Source organism: Thermobia domestica, chromosome 7, assembly GCF_964235325.1.
Source record: "Thermobia domestica chromosome 7, izTheDome1.hap1.1, whole genome shotgun sequence".
In the NCBI taxonomy this organism is placed as follows: Eukaryota; Metazoa; Arthropoda; class Insecta; order Zygentoma; family Lepismatidae; genus Thermobia; species Thermobia domestica.
In genome coordinates, this window is record NC_137460.1 from 291,072,032 (window position 1) to 291,098,576 (window position 26,545).

General features: G+C 35.1%; 1 protein-coding gene across 10 annotated transcripts in view; it reads right to left on the reverse strand.

Annotated features, from left to right (window-relative positions):
• Nucleotides 1-26,545, reverse strand: part of LOC145691029 (uncharacterized) — a 149,529-nt gene that overhangs the window by 37,496 nt on the left and 85,488 nt on the right. For all 10 annotated transcript variants that reach the window (XM_081766587.1, XM_081766583.1, XM_081766588.1 and 7 more), the window contains one exon: nt 14,507-14,574. In XM_081766587.1, coding sequence (XP_081622713.1) covers nt 14,507-14,574 — 68 coding nt within the window. The remainder of the gene's footprint in view (nt 1-14,506; nt 14,575-26,545) is intronic.

Consider the following 26,545-nt stretch of genomic DNA (forward strand, 5'->3'; position numbering starts at 1 on the left):
CGGAAAATTCGGGACATGAATCTACAGGTAAAAACAAGCAAAAAATGTCATATGAACATTGAATGAATGCGGCTTCGTTTGGACGCTAGAGGCGTCTGAAATGTCACCTTCCGAGGCGGCAATTTGCAATATATCAGGAACGGAGAGAAATACGAATGTCGGGTCAAAACATATCAAAGAAACCCCATCCGAAGAATCCAATTATGCATAAGTAATGGCGAAACAGTGGCGGCGCTAGAGGGGGCACAAAGAAAGTGAATGAAACATGGAGAAAAGTGAACAATTTACACTCAAAAATTGTAGGAGGGGGTGTTACTTGGAACATGCAACAACAAATGTTAATGAACAAACGCAACAACGGCTAGTCTGTAGGGACATTATGGGAGGCGGATTGTAGGAATACAGTATCTTTGTAATGGTGAGAAATAGGAATGTCGGATCAAAAGATATCAAAGGAAATCCCATCCGAAGAATCCAATTATGTATAAGTAATGGCGAAACAGTGGCGGCACCAGGGGAGCACAAAGAAAGTGAATGAAACGCGGAGAAAAGTTGAAATTGGTGAAAACACAACTATTTGAAAGCAATCAGGAAACAGGGAATACAACTCTAGGTGTACTGTATGATACATGTCCGATAACAGAGGGCGCATAGCTACAGTAGGTGGAACAAGGGGGCATGCAGAGCGTTGCGTAATAGAGTTAGTTATAGGAGTAGTGAAAGCGTGGGTAACGAGAGCGTTCGCATCGAAGGTGCAGAGGACAGCGCACAGTTCATTCGTACTGAATGGGGCAACGACAGTAACAGCACAAGCGTTTTAGTGCTAAACTCTACAGGCAGGGCAGTGATCCATATGTATGTGAATGTGGTTTACTTTGTGTCGTGTGAAACAGTGTTGATGTTGACAAGCGCGGGACGGACAAGTGCTATGTGTAATGCACCACAATGAATAGGGTAGTATAAACTAACGCCGAAATGGCAGATATGCATTTGATGTACGGCTTAGCGGAAGGTAATGCAGAAGAAGCACGTAGGTTATATGCGGAACGCTACCCAGATCGACAAATTCCAACACCGGGGATGTTTATTCGTATTCATCAGCAAATGCGGGACACTTGGTCATTCCTTCCCAACACAGACATTCCGAGACGACGACGCGTTCGAACACCCCCACTGCAAGAGAGGATACACCGACATGTGACCCGGAACCCGAGTATTAGTACCCGACGAATAGCAAGGCAGGAACACGTTTCGCATCAAGTCGTGCTAAGCATCTTGCATAGTAATAATCTCAGACCATACCACGTACAACGAACGCATGCGTTATACGATGGTGACTATGAAACCCGACGACGTTTCTGTCGTTGGTTATACCACCGCTGCCGTGTATCACCAGCCTTTCTAACACAGGTATTGTTCTCGGATGAGGCATTATTCACACGGGATGGCATCACAAATTTCCACAATGACCATCGATGGGCACTCAACAACCCGCATGCAATTGTAGAGACGAAGCATCAACAGCGTTTCCAATTGCATGTGTGGGCTGGTATTATTGGCGACAACGTTGTGGGACCACACTTCTTACCACAGCGATTGAACGCAATATCGTATCTCCAATTTCTGACTCAGAACCTACCTATTCTGCTTGAAGATGTGCCACAGGACACGACAGTGTATGTGGTTTATGCATGATGGCGCCCCTGCCCACTCATGTCACACCATTCGTGCATATCTGAACAAAACATTTCCACGCAGGTGGATAGGTCGTGGTGAAAGACAAGCATGGCCCCCACGTTCACCCGACCTGAATCACCTAGATTTTTTCCTGTGGGGTTATGTGAAGAGTCTCGTGTATACACGGCCCCTGCATGATGTTGAATATCTTCGCCAGCGTGTATGTGCTGCATTTGCCACATTACGGCAAACGCCAGCGATATTGGCACCAGTCAGAGAATCCTTACGCCATCGTGTAACTGTCTGTCTCGAAGAACAAGGAGGACATATTGAACAGCTGCTATAGAATGGCATTATGTTGACCATAGTAAGTACAATACAAGTAAGTAGTTTTTACAGTACACTGGGTCTCATGTTCCATACGTGTTTTTTACGCTCTGCACGTTTCATCACTAAGAGTGTTTAACAGTTTCTTTGCAGCTCCTATGCGCCGCCACTGTTCCGCAGTACGTGTGCATAATTGGATTCATCGGATGGGATTTCATTTGACATCTCTTCACCCGACATTTCTATTTCTCTCCGTTAAAATGATACTGTATTTCAACATTCCACCTCTCATAGTGTCCCTATAGCGTAGCCAGCGTAGTGTTGCCTTTGTTCATTAACATTTGTTGTTGCATGTTCCAAGTAACATCCCCTCCTACAATTTTTCACTGTAAATTGTTCACTTTTCTCCATGTTTCATTCACTTTCTTTGTACCCCCCTCTAGCGCCGCCACTGTTTCGCCATTACTTATGTATAATTGGATTCTTCGGATGGGGTTTCCTTTGATATGTTTTGACTCGACATTCGTATTTCTCTCCGTTCTTGAGATATTGCAAATTGCCGCCTCGGACGGTGACATTTCAGACGCCTCTAGCGTCCAAACGAAGCCGCATTCACCCAATGTTCATATGACATTTTTTGCTTGTTTTTACCTGTAGATTCATCTCCCGAATTTTCCGACATTTATGCACGACCACCCTGTATAATTTGGAACTCTAAATCTGGTTTCCTATATTCAACAAACTATAATACTGCATAATATTAGAGGGATTCAACAAGTGAATTTACCGATAACATATTAACATACGTTAAGACAGGAGCAATGGGTCCAGCCATTGTCACATCGAATGTCGCAAAGCTGGTTACTGATCCTATACGACTCTTATCCTAAAATCATATGACAGTAGTCTATCACTTTCTCCTTATTACTTTTATTACAGCTGCATCTGGGAAACTATTTTGAAGGTGAAAAATAATAAATACGTAAGAACATACACAAATCAACAAGGCTTAAATGAACAAAGTGAAATAACAAACAAATCTATAAATAAGAATTGGCGTACGATTTATTTAAAAGGTTATAGACGACTACGACAAGATATTGCTTTCTTTGAAGAGTAGTGCCTCTTGACTCACATAAACAATAAAGTGAGATTACGAAACCAGTAATACTGGTAACGAATAATAAATCGATTTTTTTAAAGAAATTTGTTAAAAGGTGTAAAATTAAGCATTTTCAATACCTATTGGTACTGTTACCTGACAATTTAAATTATTGTTTGGTTATATATTTTGCGTTTCAGGGAACAAGCACATTGCGTTGCGTTACATGAAACAACGCTAGATTTGGAGACTGTGGGTTTTAATGAAAAAAAAAAAATAAAGTGGTACATCAATAGATTCCGGTTGTAATGTATGGCAAAAGGTTGAAGTAGAATCTGTTGTTTACACGCTGAATATATACGTATATTACCATAAACGCAGTGAACCAAAAGAACTTAATTCCACTTGGTCTGTCGTTCTCTGGCAGGTTAATTTCTATGCAAATTGAAATTTTCGGATTCGTGAACCTGAAAATATTATTACTCACCTTTTCCGTTATAGAATTATTTGCTCAAATTTAATTAGCGGTTTGGAAACCTAAGCTTTTTCACTTTCATATATATATATATATATATATATATATATATATATATATATATATATATATATATATATATATATATATATATGGGTGATTCCACGAAAAAGGGAAATTTTCTGTCACGGGCATTTCTTCAAACTACTACTAGAAAGAATCACCTCATTTTAATTTTGTTTGGTAGTAACCGTCACAAAGTAGGTATGCCATGTATAACAGTTTGGAAATATAACACGAAACATACGTAAAAAATTAATTATTACCCAATTTCTCAACACCGTGGGCTGTCACAGACTACAGTTGACTGATTTTAATCAATAAATTACAACTGAAGTCGCAAATCAAACATCATTTAATGGTAATTAAATGGAAGAGAACACATCAATGTTTCGGTTTTGTGGAAAGTAAACCTTTATAACGATTATTTTCGAAAGCTTGACTATGCTCCGTTTCTGTCACCCCTATTTCGTCTCAACTCCATGGCAATAGAGAAAATTATCATTGCTCTCAACAGATAGCATGGTCGTCCATATTGGCAACACCCACAAGAAGACAAGGCAGACATGTTTGACTGAAGAACAGAAAAAGTTGTGTGCATGTGTTAAAAGCTATAGGAAAAATATTTTTGTGTGTGGAAAGCAGGTGCATATATTAATTGATACTCAACACCATGGTATTTATTACTGAATGTATTTGTATGGTATATACCTTCTTTCCCTTGAGGAACCTACGCCTTAACCTAGAAAATTCGTACACAATTACTCATATGTACTGGTTAAAAAGTGGGCCTGTAAAGATAAATTATATTCGATTTTCTCAACTCCATGTCCATTTGAAAACTAAGGAATCCACGGTGTTCAGACAAGTTCACGGAGTTGATAATTCTATAGTGTTTGTTATGCTCATGCTCTTCCAAATATTTGTTCTTTCAATATATTGATAGAAATAAAGCTCGTTTATGGTCTAGTGACTAGTATGCTCGCCTTTCGTGCGTGGTTCTGGGTTTGTTTCCCGGTGGAAGCTCAAAAATTAATGGTGTTTACTTCGCACCGTGAGGCAATTGAAAAACACATTTGACTAGAGATGTACTGAAACCTGATCGCGTAGGCCATCGCAACAGTCGTAGGAGCCGACACGCTGACCACGTGTCATTCACATCCAAATGCTGGCTGGTGCGTCTTAGACCATTTAAGGAGTGTTTCGAGGAAGTTCAGTTTTCCGGCTGTCAGGTAGCCGGAGGTAAAACTTCAGTCAAGTCAAGATGGATGGTGTCTTTTTTAACCTATTGAAGTCTCAATCTTATGATCAACTTATTGTTTTCTTTTCAGGGATTGTCGAAGAGTCTGAGGGCAATATACGGACAGTCAATTTTATGACGCGGATCGGGAGGAATTTCTCCTGGCCTAATAAACCTGACGTTTAAAAAGCGTTGGCAGTTGTCATTCTGTGTAGACTAGAACAGCCCTTCCCTGTTTCCTCAAGACATTCCCTTCATTAGAGTGGAAAATGAGGGCTACTTAACAAAGAGCATCGAATTATTCAAAGATAACAGAAATGATGAGTGCCTTACACTGTCATTTAGTGTGCATTATACAGGGCGTTTCAAAATAATACCGACAACGTTTGGGAGGTGATTCCTAACACCAAGATAAGATAAAAAGTATAGACCAATCTGGGTGCACAAATGCTTCCTTTCGCAGCTATAGGCTGCCGAAAACTTGAAAAAATGAACTTTAAAGGTCCACAGCAGAAAACTATGGAACCTACCGTAGTCGGGTCAAACTTCACTTAGGAATTAGTATGTACGCTATCCAAATAGCCATGTTTCAGAATCTTGCGGTACATCCACAACAACTTTTATAGAAGTGGTTGGTGAGTACTTCAGATTATACGCCCATAGCCAAACTCCCTCTATAAAAATTGCTTCGTGAGTACCTCAGGATTCTGAAACATATTTTTGGATATTGCACATATTAGTTCCAAAGTGAAGTCGTGACCCGACTACGGCAGGTCTCATAGTTTTGGAGCTATGGACCTTTAAAGTTCATTTTTTTCATGTTTTCGGCAGCCTATAACTCCGAAAGGAAGCATTTGTGCACCCAGTTGTCTATACTTTTCGTCTTATCTTGGCGGCAGGAATCATCTGCCAAACGATGTGTATATTGTTTTGAAACACCTTGTATATATACCAAATATACAAATAGTTACCAAATGTTGAAAAAGTATTGCACTTTCGATGTGTTGACTTGATCACACAGAGAAGAGAGACGGTTTACGTAAGCTCAGAAAACAAATGAAGTAGACAATAGACAGGTTTAGTGACTACTTCATCTGTTTCGTAAGCTTATGTGAAAAGTTTGTCCTCTCCATATGATAGTCAACATATTGAAAGCGCAATAATTTTTCAATATTCGAAAAGTGTATGTTTATTTCTTTTTATCTTATTTACGTCACATATTCATGTATAAATATATATATATATATATATATATACTCAATTTTGGAACCTTCATTAGATATATTTTCATATGTTTGCAGTATTTTCTGGAGTATTTTTGTGTAACAAATTACGTGTCATCTAGTTTGTTAGAATTTTATTCTACATAAGGAGAATAATTCTAACTTACAAAAACTATTGAAAATTATTTCAATTTTTATGTAAATTATAAGCTTAATCACTTATAAACCCAAACTTATCACCCAGGTGTATCACGTTTCTCAACTCCACAGCAATTTTCAACTCCGTGTTAACTAATCTCAACTCCGTGACCTATGGTCTCAACTCCGGGGTGCTGAAAAGTTTATTATTTTTTATTTACTACATCAATAACGATTCAGCTCTGCTGAACACCTAATTAACGTGTACTTAGTAGTAGTAAATGCATGTGATATTTTTATGGAAATAGGCGACCATCAATGTAACAAAAATTTTCCAAGTGAAAATTTCCCTTTTTCGTGGAATCACCCACCCACCCACACACACACACACACACACACACATATATATATATATATATATATATATATATATATATATATATATATATATATATAAGGTAAGTGTAATAATAGCTGACACTGCCCCAAAAGCTGAAACTTTTATTTTAAATTGAACATAATAGGATTATTTGTGATCCTTAACAGATTTATAAACGCACACACCTTTCTTGGTGGTTTGGCAACATTTTAATTAATAGTGGTTAATTTGCGCCCCAACTGATACAAGTATGCCGAAGTTGAATTACGTGCTATCAGAAAATATACAGAAGAAAGAAGAATTCTTAAGAAATATTGTAAGCCTACTTACGTCGTTATTCTTATGTTAATGATTTTTTCTAGTTCAGTAGCATGTTGAATATGTATAGTGTTGGTGAAACAGGATAGTGAATCGCTGGAGGAAAATTTTGTTAAATTTCAAACTCTAAAACTTCAGGAAGGGGGTGTCAGGTATTGGTGCCATTTTGTGTAGGATTTTCCAGTAGCTGACACTGCATGTCAGGAATTGGTAAACAGCATAAGGGCATTAATTTATGAATTTCATACATAAATCACACGAGAAAGTAACACCTATCTTCTGTTATCAATTTCACTAAATTTGGATGTCTCAGTCCAAAAGCTGACAGAGACTATCACTTACTGGAGCAACAAAATATTGTCTTGTACCAAGACCTAACGAAAAAAAAATGAATTTGAGCGACGCAATGACGCAAACATCGTTATTTTACAGGAAAAAGTATTTTGTGGTTGTTCTGAACAGATTTAAGTAAAAAAAAATCATGACCTGCTCTTCTTAACTTTTCATAGTTTAGATCAGAGATAGGTAGTGTTACTTCCTCCTCTTGTTGGAAAATTGGATGACCCGAAGTGTGTGAGCTTGTTGGAACAGCCAACAGTATTTTATTCAGGGACCTTAAGATCGATCCAGAATGCTTAACGCAGACGAGACTGCATTCTTTATGTCCAAGAGGAAATAGAGTTAATTCGTAAGGAAGAAGAAAATGTTTACACATGCAAGCAATGATGAAAAAGAATGTACGATAACGCTGGTTATAGCTAGTGCTTCGGGTATTTTGGCTCCTCCCCGATGGTTGTATACAGTTACAAACGAATACCAGCTCCTGTAGTTAATATAGTGCCTAAAAATTAGGGTATTGGTAGATCTGAGTCAGGTTGGATGACAGGAGAGATATTTTTTGAATATATGACTAATCTGTTTCAACCATGTCTTGAAAAATCAAGTATGAAAACTCCTGTGTTGGTTTTCCTTGATGGTCTTGCATCGCATCTCAGCGAGCCTCTAAGCTTTTTTTTTAGTAACAATGCTAACTTGTAGCTTTGTATCTGAATTCCACCTGAATTCCACTCATGTTCTTCAACCAATGGATGTTTCAGTTTTCCATCCAGTCAAGAGCGCCTGGAAATGTAGTGTGCATCAGTGGAGCATCGAACATGACGGTAGAAAGCTGAGAAACGAAGACATTGCATCTTTTTTGTAAGAAAAACAACGAAAATGTCATTTACACCAACTACAATACGAAATTTATTCGGAGCTTGCGGTCTTAACCCATTTAACGCTGATAATGTAGACTATCAAAATTTCATGAAAGGAGGAACAACTCTAGAAATCTCTACAAGGAAACTAATCACGGCTAAATAAATGAATTCTTACTTTTTCTAGAACAATGAATTGGTGCTGAGAAAGTTAAAAAATTCTCCGATGGTGATGGCACGTGGTTAGCCAACATACAATATATATATATATATATATATATATATATATATATATATATATATATATATATATATATATATATATATAAAATCCTTCTGTGGAAATCTATAAAGCTGCATGCAGAGAAGTGTGTAACGGATGTGATCCTCCACCCAGAATAGACAACGAATAAGTTACGGAAGAAATATCTACTCATCAAAATACAGACGAAACTACTAACATATCAATTCCAAGCATTTCGGAATCTACAGGAACCGACGTTCCTACCAAAGAACAGGAAGCAAAGGAAAATACTCTAATTCCCTCGCCATTTAAGAGAGCTTTATTTTGGCAGAGTGGAAGAAATATCATGAAAATAAGCGAAAGGAAAAGGAACGTATCCAGAGAGAAAAGGGAGATATAGAAAGCAAAAAGAATTAGCGAAGGTCAGGAAGAGAAGAAACTAAAATTTCGACGAAGGAGAAAATGTGGCATTATCTTCGAGGAATCATCCGACTCTTCCATTGAGCTTCAACTTGAATCTGACGGAAAGAGTGGCGATTGGTATCAGGGAAGGTCGTCAACCAGTGGAAGTGAGTATCACCGACCTAAAGCTCATTTTTGAATTTAAAAAGGACATTGGGAAAAATAGACTTAATTTCGAACTTTATTAACCAAGCCTCGTATATTTCCACACATTTTAGAAACTCTTCTCTCATCGCCTTGTTATGTCTTTTTGTCTGTGTTAGTGAGCCTCAATCCGATTTAATGGCTATATATAGACATATGATGTGGACTCAGCGACTCCCTTTGTGATTGCTCTCTTGAGTCTAGAAAACGGGACACTTGCAATAACACCTACATGTTGTTTTCGCCCATCGCTGGTTGGTCCATTCGAAGCGTCCGCATCTCTTCAGCCAATGAGCTTGTACTCAATACTATACGTCATTAGCGGGAAACTCCAGCCCCAAGTACTCATACGCAATAGCAAACTAAAAGGAGCTTCAGTGTTTCGACACCTTTTATGAGGATTACCTCCTCGTTGCTGTTTGTTAGGCGGTGCGGTCCGCACCTACTCGAAAACAGCGTCCATGCTGCCTAAAATCATAGATTGCGTACATCTTTGAATACTCTCCGATAAACGTATGATTCATCCCTCCACGGGACGAACCTAAGCGCTTAATTAGTTTGATATGTGACGAAAAGTTTGTTCGTAAAGTATTTTTTAATGTGAGTGACGAACAATTTCATTTGCGAAGTACTTTAAATGTGAATACTACGTCGAGTCAATTTATTACTCATTGTGATAAACATTACGATAAGGGGGAACCCTGGAGCACGATTTCGTCTGTTACCATATGCACCAAAGGTTGTACCTACGAACATCGGTTTGGAACATCGATTGCGGAATCAACGTTAGAAACTCAACCTCAGGACTACACCAGATCAGCATTGTTGGCTAGACAAAGAGTCACGTGAGTTCTTTAGTTCGTATAACAAGCCACCTACTTCGTTGACACATTAAGCAAAGGGTTGTTAATTCATTCATTTTCTTAGCCTATGTGCATGTAATATGTGTGTTTGTTGAGTGATATTATATATTCATTATCTAAATTTTGGTTTCATCATTTGTTGCAAATTTAATGCATGATTTAATTACACACAGTTCAATATAATCTCTTTTACGTTGTCTGCATCCAAATCTAGTGTGATCTCAGCCCCAGCACGATAAAAATGCAGGCATGGGTATGGACCGTGCCCGTTGTGGAATAGCTGGAAAAAGAAAAGGAGAAGATGCATAATAAGAGACGAAAAGTTGTTCCGAACCACAACGTACATAATGGTACCATGAGTCCGAGGGCAATTTTCACGTCAATGATTATGTAATTGTTCAGTATGAAAGTGAATATTTTCCAGGAAGGGTTTTAGACCGAGCAAAACGAAGCTTTCTTTAAAGTCATGCTAAAGACTGGATATGGCTGGTATTGGCTGAAATTTGAGGACAAGCTATGGTATGCATATGAAGACATGTTGGAAAAAAAATCAATACCTAAATATGTTTCCCAGATGGGTGCATATCTGATAGAAGGAATTGAGAAATACCATGTTAACAAAATGTAAGAAATGTCTTGGCATTTAAAACGGATACATTTGAATAAGTACCCAAAGAGCAGATTCTACTGATACTTCTGTTTAACCTATATTTTGAAAGAATATTTGATGTTATTCTTACTAATAAATGATTTCATCTTACTGTCAGCTTTTAGTACATTACTGTGTCAGGTATTGGATCATTGGTATTTTCTGTGTGTCAGCAACTGGTACAAGTGGGTTATGTTCCATATGAATTTCAGTAACTCACATATGTTTATCTGAAGCTCTAATATCAATTGAAAACCTTTCCTTAAACTTAAACCTTTCAATTATTAAAGCCATAATCATTCTATGTTGTTTTATTCACAAACCAGAGCATTAGATTTAGAAATGCATCCTTAAAGTGTCAGCTATTGGTGTTGTTACCTTATATATATATATATATATATATATATATATATATATATATATATATATATATATATACAGGGTGCGGAAAAACTCGTGGAACAGTTCAATATCTCGCGAGGTATAAACATCAGCAAAAGAAATATAACACGTGTTAAATAGTTTTGAAAAAGCTATCTCATGATAGGAAACGCAACCCCCTATCCACACCCACTTCGGGTTACGGAGGCAACTTTAAATTTTAATGGGAATCTCTATTTCTTATCACACATTTGGATTCTCCAGAAAAACTGACAGTCATTTTACCCACAATTGAAAGGTGTCTCCGCAGATGCCGCTTGAATCAACACAAAAAAGGTGGTGTACCCAAACGTTACGAAAATGCGAATTGTAAGTCCTGTGTTGTGGCCGTATGGTTAGCGTATTGGATTGCGGAGTCAGAGGTTCTGGGTTCGATCTCCGTTCAAAGCAATCTTTTTCATTTTCCCAAATAAATTCCATACGTTTTAACGTCAATTAACGCGTTTTTGAAGTTACATAGCATACAAATGTCGATAATTGTTTTGCAAACTAACTTTACGAAGTAGTTCTTAGTAATATGATTATTAGGGATAGAGTTCATAGGGTTATATACAACAAAAATAAATCATTTTTTCGCCATTTGTATTCTCTTACAAATTAATAAATATCGACAAATACGTAATTTTTATAGACGGTAAAATGTATGGATTCAACACTTGAGTACAAAATTTCAAATAAAAATATTACTCTGCGCGGGAATCGAAGTTACGACCTCTAATTTGGCAGTGCGGTACTCTAACTGTATGGCCACAGTGTACGATACTAAGGTGCCACATTTTTATAGCGTTTCTCCGCCCCTATTTTTGTGTGTCGAATCAAGTGCCAACCGTAAAAGCACTGTTCAAAATTTTGAGTCAAATCATTGTCTCTTTTCCTGGTGATACCAAATGTGCAATAAAATAATAGGAATTTCCACTTAAAATTTTAAAGTTACTGCTCGTACCACGGAGGAAAGTTTGGTTTCACTGGATAGCTTTTTCAAAACTATTTAACACGTGTTATTTTTATTTTGCTGTCTATATATTTCACGAGATATAGAACCGTCAGGGACTTTTCCGCACCCTGTTTATATATAGTTAAAGGTTCTATACTTTCGTGTGTCTTAAGCATTGAGATCGGAATGTTTAATACAACTATCCTCAAAAGCTATGAAATGAGAAGTGATTGCTTTTATTGCGAAAACTCATTTATTAATTCATATGATCAATTAACCAGTGTTGCATTACATGAAAAGTATTAGTTGGTTATTTAGCACATGTCTACATAAACAGCAGTGATTCAATCAGTACGTCTCCAGAACGTTTTTTCCCATTAATAATGATTTCAGACACGTATCTTGGGACCGGGAACATATTAAGGACTATATACGGATAGTTGTCAAAATAAAGTGGAAAAAATCTATGTTAAATATGAATGAAGCTTTCACAGGATCCTCCATTTTTCCCTCTGAAAACAGCTCTCATGCTACGTGCCATCACTATAGCAACTTACACTGCTTAAATTTCTTTTCTCAGTGAACAACTTACCAAATATCGCATGGGAAAATTTATTTGTATTAAAATAAATTATTTCTTAAATTAACAACGAAATTTTAAGAATTACCACACTTTTTGCAGGAAAACAATGTCTTATTTCTTTTAGCGGATAATTACGAGTATGTGTCAAAACTTATAATAAAGCAACAAGAAATATATGAATAATGTTGTTTAGGATGTCAAAATTTTGACATTATAAGAATATGGTTCAAAAGCAGAGAATTTTAAATTTGAGCATTTTTTATTTATTAACAGTAGAAGGCCAACAGTAAATAAGACAGTAATGGAATTAAGTAAATGAAACGTGAATGTGTGGTAAAGGCTTTCCTGGTAACACAAGTAGAAAACTGAATTGATGGACCGTACGTACTGAACACTATCACATTCCACGTTAGACCTCATTGTGTTATGTATTTATGTAAATGTCTAACGTGTAAACCATTGGGTTTTGCTCATCACATAGAACCAGATGCTCCGATAGGTCTTTTCTACACCGTATATGTATCCAGTTCTAGAATTCGTCATGTTGAGCTGGTAAGGTCTTAGTAAGGGCTAAATTTCTGTATGAGTACTTGTCAATTGAGTTTCCTTGTTTTAATGAAAATGATGAACAATAGTAGGAAAAGGTAGTGTATTATTTCCTGTATTACCTATGTAAAATATTCCATTCGGGCATTGAAGGAAATCTACTGCAGGAATAAATCTCACATCACCAATCTGAATCTATTATTTAATCTTTCAGCAACCACAGCTTTCAATCCCATGACAGACAATTGTAATATTTCTGAAACATCCTGTTATGGATTAAACATCATAGTGAAGAAATTATTCGGCTTTTAACATAGGTAGGGAATTTCTAATAAACAACCAAAACGAGAAACCAAAAGCGTTATTTTATATGAGTTCTGGAACCGCAATTTCTACTTTTACTACACAAAAATATAGAGATGAAGTTTCAGGACTAATCAAGGTAAATAGTCAGCCCTATATATATATCAAAATTATTCTATGCATATGCGTTCAAATTAATCTATTGTAACTTGGAGATAACCATTATTGCTAGGGTCACTTTCAAAACAAGCCGAATTACTAACATATTACTCGGAAGTTGAACCTACAAATACTTCATGTTTTCCCAGATGGAATATTTACTACTTTAGAAATTTAATATAGTACGAATGTGATCGTTTCAGGCAAATGAGTACGTACATTTTTTTAAATGTCTTTCTTCCGTATAAATAAACCATATCTAAATTTTATTATGTATTTGAGGGAATGCTAAACATCTTCATTATTCTTGTACGGCTTATCATCAATGTGGGATAACATATGATTTCTAATTTGATCTTTCTGTGTTATGAATTTACCACATAATGTACACGAATGAGATTCCTTGGAAAAGTGAAGTAAAATATGTTTACTACGACTAGCTTTGAACAGAAATTTTTGTCCACAATGAGCGCAAGAAAACGGTTTCTCACCAGTATGAACTAAAGCGTGTTTTTTCAGATTATTATTATGCATAAAATATTTACCACAGTGTTCACAACGAAAGTTTTTCTCGCGTGTGTGACTTAAGATATGCTTTGAAAGATGATCTTTATCCGAAAATGATTTCAAACAATGACAGCATTCAAACGGTTTTACTCCTATATGAATCAGAATATGTTTAGACAGATTATGCTTGTGTAAAAACGTTTTATTGCAGTGGCTGCATGTATAAGGTTTGTCACCTGTGTGAGTTCGTAAATGGTTCGAAAGGTGGATCTTTTGAGTAAATGAAACGCCACATTGTGTACAAGAATATGGCTTTTCGTTTATATGAATCATTATGTGTGTCAATAGATTCTGTTTAATCGAAAATTCTTTACCACAATACTTGCAGGGATAAGATTTATATCCTGTATGTACCAATAAGTGTCTCCTGAGATTATCCTTTTGGTTAAAAGATCTACCACACTCATTGCACGCAAACTTTTCATCACACTTAAGTAAATGTTTTCTAAAATTACAAACATATTTAAAAGAATTACCACACTTGTTGCAGGAAACCAATTTCTTCCTTCGTTTAGAGGATGGATCATCATATGCATCAGAATTGCTAACAAAGAAGATAATAAGAAATATAAAATCAATATCAATGTCTAATATTTCAAAATGCTGACAAGAAACAATTGTGACTTTAATAGTTAAGAATTTTAAATATGAGTACCCTTTGTTTATAAAAAAATAGTAAAACCAAAAGTAACATGAAAAGAATTAAATGCGCAAATAAAAAGTGGATATGTGGTAACAGCTTTCCTGGTAATAAAAAATAACATGAATAACTAGTAAATTCCAGTACTACTTAAAACAACAATAATGCACATTAGACGTCGTTGTGCTATGTATTTGTATAAATGCCTTATCTATGTAGCATCATATTTTGTCTGGTAGATGGAAAGAAAAGTTTGGATACCACCGTTTCATACGAATTACAGCTCCAGAATTCTCCATATCAAAAAGATGATCAGCTTTTGATAAGATGGAAATGTTTGTGTACACACTTGTTCATAAATTGAATGAATTTTTGCATATATGATACACGAATGGAGAATGTTTTCTTTATTTTAATAAAACTGATGAACTGTTGCAGAGAAGACCTAGTTTTGGTATTTTCTGAATTTCCTATGTTCAAATGTTCATCAAGGAATATTTTGCCAAATACGTACTCCTGGGATTATTCTTGTAACATGAATATTGAAATTTTAATGGAAATTTTAAGGTTACGAAAGTTTTAACACAATGACAGACAATAGATTTATTTCTGAAACTACGTTTTATGGATTAAATATCATAAGAGGAAAAAAACTATTCGACTTTTAAAACAGGAAAACAATTTGCAACATTAAACAAAAACCCCAAAAAAGAATTATTCAAGTTTGAAGTTATTAAAATTTTTTACTTATATCTGAGTGTTTCACCTGTAGCACATGTACCAGAATGTAGTACGAATCTGAATTTACGAGGGCCGTCCGGAAAGTGGTACCCGTTTGTGCAATAAAGACACAATAGTACATATTAACAAATATACACATTTTTATTGGAAGTATACTTTACACTACTTCTCCACATAACCACCAAGCAAATTGAGGCATTTGTCATACCGTGTGACGAGTTTTTGTATTCCAGCGTCATAGTCCTCTGCCGCCAGCATATTGAGTTACGTAGTCACGCCTCATTTAAATTCTTCATCGCTGTCAAATTTTTCCCCGCAAGAAAGTCGAGACACATTAGGAAAATGTTCACAGAGTTCATCAATTGTGACGCGCCGATCGTTCCTCACGTATTCCTCTACTGACCTCAGCAGTTCGTCTGTAATGGCAAATTGTCTCCCTGAACGCTCTTCGTCGTGTGTACTCCCCCTCCGCAGGTTGAAGTTGCGACATCAGCGCCGAACAGACGACTCGTCCATTACATTGTCTCCATACACCTCCTTTAATTGGCGATGAATTTGACAAGGTCGAACATTTCGTGCATTAAGAAATTTAATCACGGCCCTCACTTCACAACTGGCGGGGTTCTCAATTCGTTTAATCATTATAAACGAACAGACACAACACAGGCGCTGCTAGCGTCACGCAACCTCGCACAGAGCATGCAGACAAGCCACTGACGCGGTCTGACCTTGCCCAGCGGTTCCCCAAGTCGTCAGCGCTTCATGCGGCGCAAACGGGTACTACTTTCCGTATGGCCCTCATAGAAATCTTTAGTTTTCTTCAGGACTTTATTATTGCGCAAATAGATATTACTGCTTCATTTTTAGTTACACATAATCATTGCATTGGTAGATATTTTCATATATCTTAATCGTTTTCAGAAGGGTCATAAATTTATTATTATTATTATTATTATTATTATTATTATAACTATTGGCCTTCGATTTTGGGGAAGCTCTTAAAATGCACACAAGTTCTCCGGATGCCACTGGTAAAATTTAAGTAGCAAAATATTATTATATTATCTAGTTTGCAGTTGAAGCAGAAAAATATATCCAGAGAATGAACTTGCGAAATTTCCAATATGAGCATTTCGTTCATTCAACAAGTTATATAGATGAGATAGTTGAGGTATTTAGTCTTGATATACACCATTGTTACCTTCGAACTTCCATAAATTTCTCCTCATTGTACATTTTCTCCAAACTCTTTCTAATTCTTCTACGTTCTCACATTTTCATCTTAAAACTCTTTCTTTGCTCCTTCTGTTTCCATCGGCAACTCGTTGTTTAATTTTCTGTACATATTTCTGCCCTATTCTGTATCAACTTCTTTCCGCGTCTTCTTTTCCCACATATTCTGCAACCCACGGTTTCTCTGCCGTTTTCGGTGTTCTCGTACTTCTTCTTTTGCAGTCTACTGTGTGTTGCCCACCACGGATGCTCCCACGATCTCTTACTACCTACATTCATTGTTTCCTCGTTTAAGGGGTTTCCTTTGAATTTCCCAGAAAAAAGATTTCTTTCTTCGTCGTTTTTCAACTTTTCAATATTAAACATCCTGTTGCATAGTTTTCTTTTGCCTACATTTTTCAGCTTATCTACCTCGGCAAGAATAGGCTATGATCAGAGAAAGCGTCAGGCTCGCGAAGGGTCTTCGGTCTTCGTTTTTTGAAGCTATTACGATATCTGCCCTGAATCATAACATAGCCTATCAGATATGTTCCGTCGTCTCTTGAGGATTTCATATATATATATATATATATATATATATATATATATATATATATATATATATATAACTTTTCTTTTGTGATGACTGAACCACGTGTTCCCAAACACTGGTGTACTGTTGTCTACAGAAATTGACCAGTCCCTCTCTCCTTTCGTTTCTTTCGCGTACACCATATTTGTCTACGACACTAACATCCTTCTTTCCCCGCAACTCCATTGAAATCTTCCATTACAATTACACTAGCTCCCCTCTTCACCCTGTCTATAATTTCTTTTATATTCTGATGTTTCCTCTACTCCAATTGTTTGAGAAGTCGTTGATGCATATGTCTGTATCCCTACTACATCCTTCATTTTCCCTTTAAGCGTTAAGATTATAACCATATCATGAACACATTCTACATTCACTGCCATCTTTTTTAGGAGCTTACCAAGAATTATTCTTACACCATTATGACCACCCTTTCCATTGCCTGAGTAAAACAATCTATATATCTTTCGCTTTTCAATATACCTTTACCTTCCAATTCAACTTCAAAAAATCCTAAAATGTACAGATTATTTCCTTCCATTTCCGCTTTAAAGTTTTCTAATTTCTCTGCCTGTAATGTAGTGCATACGTCTCATATACCTACCCTAAATCTTTTCCAATAGCATCTTTTCTTTTAATATCTATCTTTACCAAATTATTACTTTCTCGTCCAATAGTATTTTCCAAGCCATCCCGCTCCTGGAGATCCGAATGAGAGCATATTTCACAGCCGGAATTATAGTTTGACTTGCAAAAGATCATTGTACATATGTTCTCTTTTTGATGTCAGCAAAGTAGGGAAAATAGAATAGTGGTTTCTCGTTGCCTTCCACCTTGGTACATCCTAGCCGTTAAAGCCACTTTCACTACGCGTGGAACTAATAACCAAATTGTCGTACCAATCACTGTAATTTGCGGTAACTTGACTACTAGACAACTGCTGCTTTCCTTCAGGACACTTTTCGTCCGGCCATTCCATTTAGATCAATTCGGTAGGGATGACCATTCTTGCACTGAATTACCGCGGATATGGGTCTAAATTTCACTGTACCACGCAATCCTCCCTACCCGAAACATAAGTGTCGTCGTGAAAGCGGTGCTTATCAAGCAGGAGGTAACATTAGGAAGTCATTAAATCAATATTGGAATTGCAAATTTCGAAATATTAGAAAATAGATATCCCAAAATCCAAAATTTGAAACATGGCAAAAACTTGCCTGGTATAACGTACCTTGTGCGTTATAAATTTATTTGAAGTGTAATTAATTAAAGTTGTATATATATATATTCATACGCTTGTGGATTCGGTTGGAATGCTTTCGTCGTCGTTTTCAAGAAAGAAAAGAAACTATAATCGTTAATATGGGAAATGTAACTCACTGGTAGAATTGAGAGGTATCTGAGAAGACGACGAGCATTTTTAGTTTGTAGGACATGTGGGTAGAAATGAATAAGTATTGAAAAAAAAGAGTCGAGTCTCTGTTTAGGAAAAAAGAAAAGGAAGGTTGTTAGGGCGTTTAGGACCTTGGATGAGTATTCCGTAACTCAGTTCCTGGGCGTCGATTGGTCGCCTCCATGTCTCGGCCTCTGTATCGAATTGCCGTGGGATTTGGCATAGATCTATCCTGCCGTTGCTTACACTCGCTTTTCGTGTACCTCACCGCTTTTCGTGTGCTACTCTTATCTTCCGGGTCCTGGGACGTTTTTATACCAACCAAAGTAGAAATTAAGGGAAACATCCAAAGAACGCACGTGTAAGGATTCAGGAAAGTGCAAGGTAAATGGAATTCTCGACTTATTTAATAATGTGTCAACAATTACAGAACACTTCGGTTACATCAGGTTACATAAGTTACATAAATTTACCAAGAATGAAGAATGAGGAATCGTCTGCTAAAGAGAATTTTGAAATGTTTGCTGACTGTCTTGTTATTACAAGTTATGACTCTTTCTCATCATCCACAACAAAATAAAGAGAAAAAATAAAAATAAAATCATTATTAAATCTTGATTTCTTTGTATACTCAATACTAATAACATGAGGGAAATCCAAAATCTCTACAATATATATATATATATATATATATATATATATATATATATATATATAATTTCTGACCACTATTTTTCTATTGGTATTATTATGGCCATTATTGTTAGTGTATTTGCGTTGTATTGGGTTGTGTCGCATATTTTGCGTTACACTGCTTATTATTTATTTCATCAAGTGTTAAGGACAAAATATCGCTTTTATCCATTGCTTATTCATTTGTATACTTAAAATGTTAGAATTACGTCTTAATAAGAGCTTGTCTTTGCCTTTGTCTAACCTGTTAGAAGGGATAGTTCAAGTTTTCAAGTGCGTAGTGCGTAGGGAAAAGTTCGGAATGAGGATGTTTCACATGTTAGGAGGTGAGACCTTAAGAAAATATTATTTTCTCTCTCTTACTTCCTCTATTTTTCGTCTTTTTTCTATTTTGTCTTCAATTTACGTATATTTCCTTACATTTAGTTATTATTAATTTACTCATTTGGGTTTTCACCGAATTATCCATCGAACAGAGGTAATGTAATTCTCTTTATTCAGTTTCGATACAGTGATCATACTGGATGTATAGGGTACATAACGCAACACAACAATGAATGTGTGAGTGCCGTTGTTTTGGCGAAATCCCTGAAATTATTTGAAAATCAGGATATATGCAACCTAAATTGATCTTTTTAAATAATATTCTGAGCGTTAAAGTGAAGTTTTATACAGTGACGTAAAACAATTACACTTATTGACTGGCTTCTTAATTATTTTATTAAGACAATACATTGCTTTTATTTATTACTTATTTACTTGTATACTTCAAATGGCAGTATTATGTTTTAATAAGAGGTTGTTTTTGCCTTTGTTTAAGCTGCTAGATAGCATAGTTTAAGATTTGAAAGGCGCAGGGAAAGGAACGCAAAGAGTCTGTTTTTACATGTAAGGAGGTCAGACATTAAAATTTAATATTTTCTGTTTTTAGTTGCTTTTTTTTATTTCGTTTCTTATTTTGTTTTTAATTAACGTATATTTTCTTACATTTAGTTAATATTAATGTTTTCATTTAGGTTTTTAACGAATTATTCGTTGAAGAGAGAAAGAGAACTGTAATGGTTTTTATTTGATTTTGATACAGTAATTGTAGTGTATGTACATTGTGCATGACGCAAGACAACAATGAAAGAGCGAGTGCCGTAGTTTTGATGAAATTTCTGAAACTAATGGAAATTAGGGTATACTGGCCCAAAATTGACTTGTTTTAATAATATTTTAAGTGTTAAAGTCAAGTTTTAACAATGAAGTAGTTGCAGGTCTTGAGAGAAGTTTAAATATTGGAAGTTTTATGAAGGTGTTTTAATTACATGGTTTATTATTGTTTTGTTTGCGATGTTTTTCTGTGTAACAATTTGAATATCCATTCTGTGATGACAAGTCAGGTAACCTCTATAAACTCTTGTATGTTCCACATGTCATTATCACCCAGGAGGTTAGCAGAATTTTGGATGGAATTTGAATCATCGTCTTAACAAAGGAAACTGTCAGAAATAAATCACGTCAATCTTCACCACGTTGTAGTGAAGTCGAGTCTGACCACTACTTAATAAGATTTAAGCTTTAAATTAATTAAATATGTTTATTAATTTTAAATACGATCTGCCTATCCGAGAGTAGAATAAAGAATTAGCACATATATATAATAAATAAAAATATTTATGTATGTAATATCAAAACTAAGCAATTTAAATATGTCTATTCTCAAGTTACGTATTCCTACAGCAACATGTTTGAGTAAATCATTTCCGATGGGAGGAAACCTTTTCCAGGGTGGCCTGCCTCGTGCAGGGCGTCGTAATCGTCCAGTTTATTACTCTCGTTCTGCATGTCACACGTCTCTTGGTATGGAATATATATTTGGTGTTAAAGTAATAATATGTTACTCAATATCTCATTTGTTTCTATGCATCACCTTGTAAGTTTTATCTATTATAACAAGTTTATGGTATCACACAAAGTAATCTATGTCCAGCGTTCATAATATGTCTACTTTACATAATTAATAATACTTGCTTAATCGCATTAGTTAAAGGGTTTCGTCCATATACAAAAATACGTTTGTGTTAATTCAATTGTTCACCCTTGTTAAATAAATATCTACCAGGTCTAAATCAACTCAAGCGTCCATTCTTGCCCAATCAATGTTTATTCTGCTATGGTTATGTCGTCTTAGCATTTATCTAGGGCTGGAATATTACTGTCGCCGTCGTTTCGTCGAGTGTTTAATAGGCAGTCCATGGTTTTAGTTAAACCGTAATCGAAAGTTAGTCACGTTAACTAGTAAACGGAAATCCATAGTCGTTTGGAAGTTGCTATTAATATTTTCAGGTGTGTTTCTGGTTTGACTTTATGTGCATACCCTGGTTTAAAGTGCGCTATTGCTGTAGAGTCAAAGCAAAAATAAAAAAAATAAATATCCTCTGTTTCTTTTGCTTTAATTTTGGGAACGCCTGCACGAAGTTAGGAATAATTTGCACTTGCATTTCCCGACGTGTAGTCGGACGAAATGTAATAAGTGATCCTGTTTAATGTTTAGAAAGTATGTAACATGAGATGTCAAGTACAACGTTTAATTTGGTTTAGTTAAATACACAGTAAAAAAATAGATAGGCAACCAATCGTAACTAGGGATGGGAAAAACCGGTTTTCATAAAAACTGGGAAACGGTTTGTAGAAAATCTGAAACCTGAAAAACATAAATTTCGGTTTTCTCCAAAACAATTTCCTTTTTCCTCCGAAACCGGTTTCGGTTTTCTCGAAAATCAGCTTCGGCTTTTCACTGAAACCGGTTTCGGCTTTCTTCAGAACCGGTTGTTTTTTCACCTAACACGGTTTCAGTTTTCTACTTCAAAACGGGGAATCGTAATTCTATTTAAAAGTGAAACAGCAGACTCATAATACCTTCACCTAAAACGAAACATGATTACGATTCTCCGTTTCTCTCTACATATTTTTTGTGAAAACATTTTAATGAACAATAATATGCAAATGTTTATTGATTCGGATTGGTTTGGGTTAACAGCTACAAAATGTAATCTTTACGTTTAATGTCCCACCGTTATCCATGTTAGGTTGCGGAAGACTATGATTAAAGCAAGTGAACTATGATGGACAAATTGGTAGAATGAGAAAGTGGGAGTGTCTCGAGAAGATCCACCAACACGACGTTGTCCGTCTCAAGCTTACTTGCCTAGTGAACGAACCAGGCACCCTACCCATCAGATAGTTCAGTTGGCGGGATATCAGTTTCGATTTGCGATGGGAGAACCTTTGAATTATTAAATGTCCTTTTTTTTCGTGTCCCTGTCGTTACTGAAAATAAATGTAAAACGAGAATAACCGAATATAATAGGTAAGTTACGAAGATACTTTGCGTCTTGTTTTTAAAAAATAAACAAAATTCTCTGGACTATAGTATTTTATCATGACTGAAATCAATATTTCATCGTCAATAAAATATTGCAATCGTAAACGTTTGTAATTTGTTATATAGATGAGTGTTTCTTGACTCTTACTGAAAAGAGCAGTCTTAGGGTAGTGCTTTGAGCAGTCGTTTCGTGAGTCAGGGGTCCGCGGTTTGATTCCCGCCGACGAAATTCCGAAATATTTTATGATTTACAAAGTTGATTTTTCTGATGTATAATAACATAAATCATAGTCAATTTCTCTCGTTCTTACAAGTTAGAGTTGAAACGACTTCCTTCACAGAGGAAAAACTAACATGACGTCACAGTCTACACTCTCCTTTCCTACTGTCTGAAAACGGCGTGTTTCGCAAACAATTCATGAATACAAAACGGTCATCCTTAAAGTCTAGTATGAGTCATAAATTTGTCTGAAACATTATGAAATTGTTTCTACGTTCTTCCACTTTTACTAAAAATAATAATAATATTTCCGTTCGTCATTTTCAAACACGTTCCATATATTCGTTCAACCAAAATTGGTAAAAACGAACTATTATATATATATATATATATATATATATATATATATATATATATATATTGTTAAAATATCAATATAACGCAAACAAAATCCAATGTATTTTACCCAAAGAAAGGGCGTTACTATCTATCGTGATGAAGATAAATCCTACTTAGTTTCTGTTAAGGCATCCGAAGGTTCGATTTTCATATTGTTCAGTAGCTGACACCTTTTTTCCTCCCCTTTTTTCTTTCCAAAGTCTATCTTATAAGGCAATTCATCCTTATAGAGGGTCCAACAAATTTGTTTTGACTTTTCTTAACTTCAGTATGCTTATTTGCATTGGAATAAGACGTAATATTTAGGTCTCAAATATTCAGTAATAATAATAATAATAATAATAATAATATGTTAAAAGTTTTAAAGTAGGTCTAAAATTTGGAAAAACTTACTTAAACGTAGGGATTTCGGAGAAGGGTTTCCGTTCCTTCAAGATATACCTCTGCAATTACCCACATTTTAAACAAAAGCTTTCCACTAACGTTTCATGTAGAAAGTGTTCTACTGTATGTTTTAAGAAAAATAACTGTAATAGGAATAACTGAATATTATTCAACAGTAAGGCATATAATATACTACTTTTTAGGGTATGCAGAGGTAAGTATAAGTTACTATTTAAAATGCTATCCGTGTCAGTGAGAACTGTACCGTCAGACTTCTTTAATATATAAGCACGAAGTTGATAGCCTTTCTAAAGTGTGCACGTTCCAAGTTTAAAAAAAAAAGAAAGAAAATGAAATGCAATAAATCATGGACTTAAAATAATAAAAGAAACAGAAATGGAAAATAATGAAAAATCTAAGGACATTCAAGTTACATTGAAATGGTCGTTTAAATGAAAATTAAAAAATATTCTTTTTTTTACTGTTTAAGATTGTGAAAATATCTTCTTTTGCTGAGTTGTTCTTCGAAGTAAAGGTGTGTTGTAAACAACTGTTCTGGAGGCAATGAGGTTTACGCGTGATGACATAGTTGTCGGTTGCGCTGATCTGGCCTTGGTGGGTGGGCGGAGTCTTCCCTCCCTACCAGGCTTCGTTCATGCGAGCGAGCGACGGCTGAGTCATTACGCATGGAAAAACATAGCAGTGAAGTTGTTTCTCGGCTGGATTTGTGCCTCTAGTGCGAATTGTGTGATATTGAGTTTAAAGGGATTTGACTTTACGAGTTAAAAAGTTTCTATTACGGAATCTATAATATTAATTTTGATACTAAATCGGAGGTTAATTGCTTTTCTTTAATATGCTTAAATCAGATGGGCTAGTTTCCTAGCTTAAATAATTCGAGACTGAAAGTAAAAAAAAAGCTGTGATTCAATGTTTTTACTACATTAGTAGGTTTAAAAAAAGATAGGAATAAAAATTGAGTAGTGAATATCCGTTTAATATGTGAGTTAAATACACTAAAATTAGCTGGGTATGTTAATTTTTGTAGGAAAATTGTGCCTAATAGGAGTGCTCTCAGGAGGGGAGTTCAGACCATGAATAAATCAGATGGGTTAGTTTCCTAGCTTAAATAATTCGTGACTGAAAGTAAGAAAAAGGCTGTGATTCAATGTTTTTACTACATTAGTAGGTTTAAAAAAAAGATAGGAATAAAAATTGAGTAGTGAATATCCGTTTAATATGTGAGTTAAATACACTAAAATTAGCTGGGTATGTTAATTTTTGTAGGAAAATTGTGCCTAATTGGAGTGCTCTCAGGAGGGGAGTTCAGACCCTTTGATCAAACTAATGCAAGTTTGTAAAATTCGGTTAAAGCAAATAATCACGTTGCTTTGTCATTTAAATAACTAAAGTAGATAAACTTTTGACTATCATAAATTTAACTTTAAACAGTAGTAATTTTGTTTAGAATTGATAAAATTGTGTTGAATTATTGTAGTAATACTCATCTAATGCAGGTTATAAAACTTATAATTTCAAGAATTAATTGATCTTTATAAAATGGTTTGAATTAATACCTGAATTTAAAGTGCATAATATTCTATTGCAGTGAAATTCAGTAATTAAAATCCGGAAGTCTGAAGTAAATTATAAAGGGAGAGCTCTGAACTGTAGCTATACTTCCTAGCTTAAAGTTTCAAATATATATATTTTTTAAAATCCAATTAAGTTTCTGACTCTAGAATGAGCCTGTAATTAAATCGTGAAACTTTGCAATTAATATTCTGTTGGGGAAAATTGGGACTCATTTATTTTTGTATGGCAGTTGGTTTTTAAGTAGAGAAAGTCAAATTCCAATCCATGGTGGTGATGTGGAGTCTCTGGATAAAGGCGTAAGAATGTTTTTATATTAGATACTTGAATCTGGTGAGTATTACAGAGTATTTAATATTACTGGTTACGGTTGAGTAGAGTAGTGGTAGAGTAAGTTTTGGTAGAATTTCATCTCACTCATTACCCAATTGCGTTAATAGTATTCATAAAATTAAACGTAATAAATTGCTGTCTGGTTTAAATAAGTAAAATATAAATTAAAATAAACTAAAACCGATTAGAGTCAAATCATCAATCTCATTTTCCGGGTGATTAGAATTATAGATTACGGAAGAATTAAAATTGAACTCACAAAAAATTATACTTTATTCCTTCTAGAGCAGTCTGTATTCTTTCAAGAAGCTATTGTAATTAAAGGTTTGATATTAAGCTTGCTTCAATCCAGAGTTACGACCATTTTCCATTTTTTTTATTTGTGATCATTTCCTTAAACTATTAAATTTAACAGATATATTTAGTTAATTTTCAACGAAATTTTGATTGGAATTTTTGTATATAGAAGTCACAATAATTATTAAAAATCTTGAATTGAAAATTGAATTTTATTTCTACCTGAAGAATTCAATCAGTGTTTGAATGAAGCGGTTATGTTAAATGGAAGAGGTGGAAAAATTTATTTTTGTGGGGGTTTACAGGTGCAGCTGAGAGATACTGCTTCGGCTGAAGTCAGTCGCACTTTAAATAATCCAACCAAAGATTTTCTTTTTTGCTTTATTGCGAATTATGGTTGTAGTAAAGTGTGATTGCGATAAATGTGACAAAAAGTTTTTCCATGCGTAATCACTCCCTTAATATTTTTTGTTGAAGGAATTATTAATTGGACGAAGAGTTTAGAGAATTAAATGCTGGTTGAAATTAGTAGATTTGTTTTCAAGAATTTAGTAAATTTAAATTTCTCAAGTAAAGTAATTAAAATAATTAAGTTTTGTTACTTCCGTAATGTTGGATGTTCTTAGAGAGAAAAATTAAAATAATCTT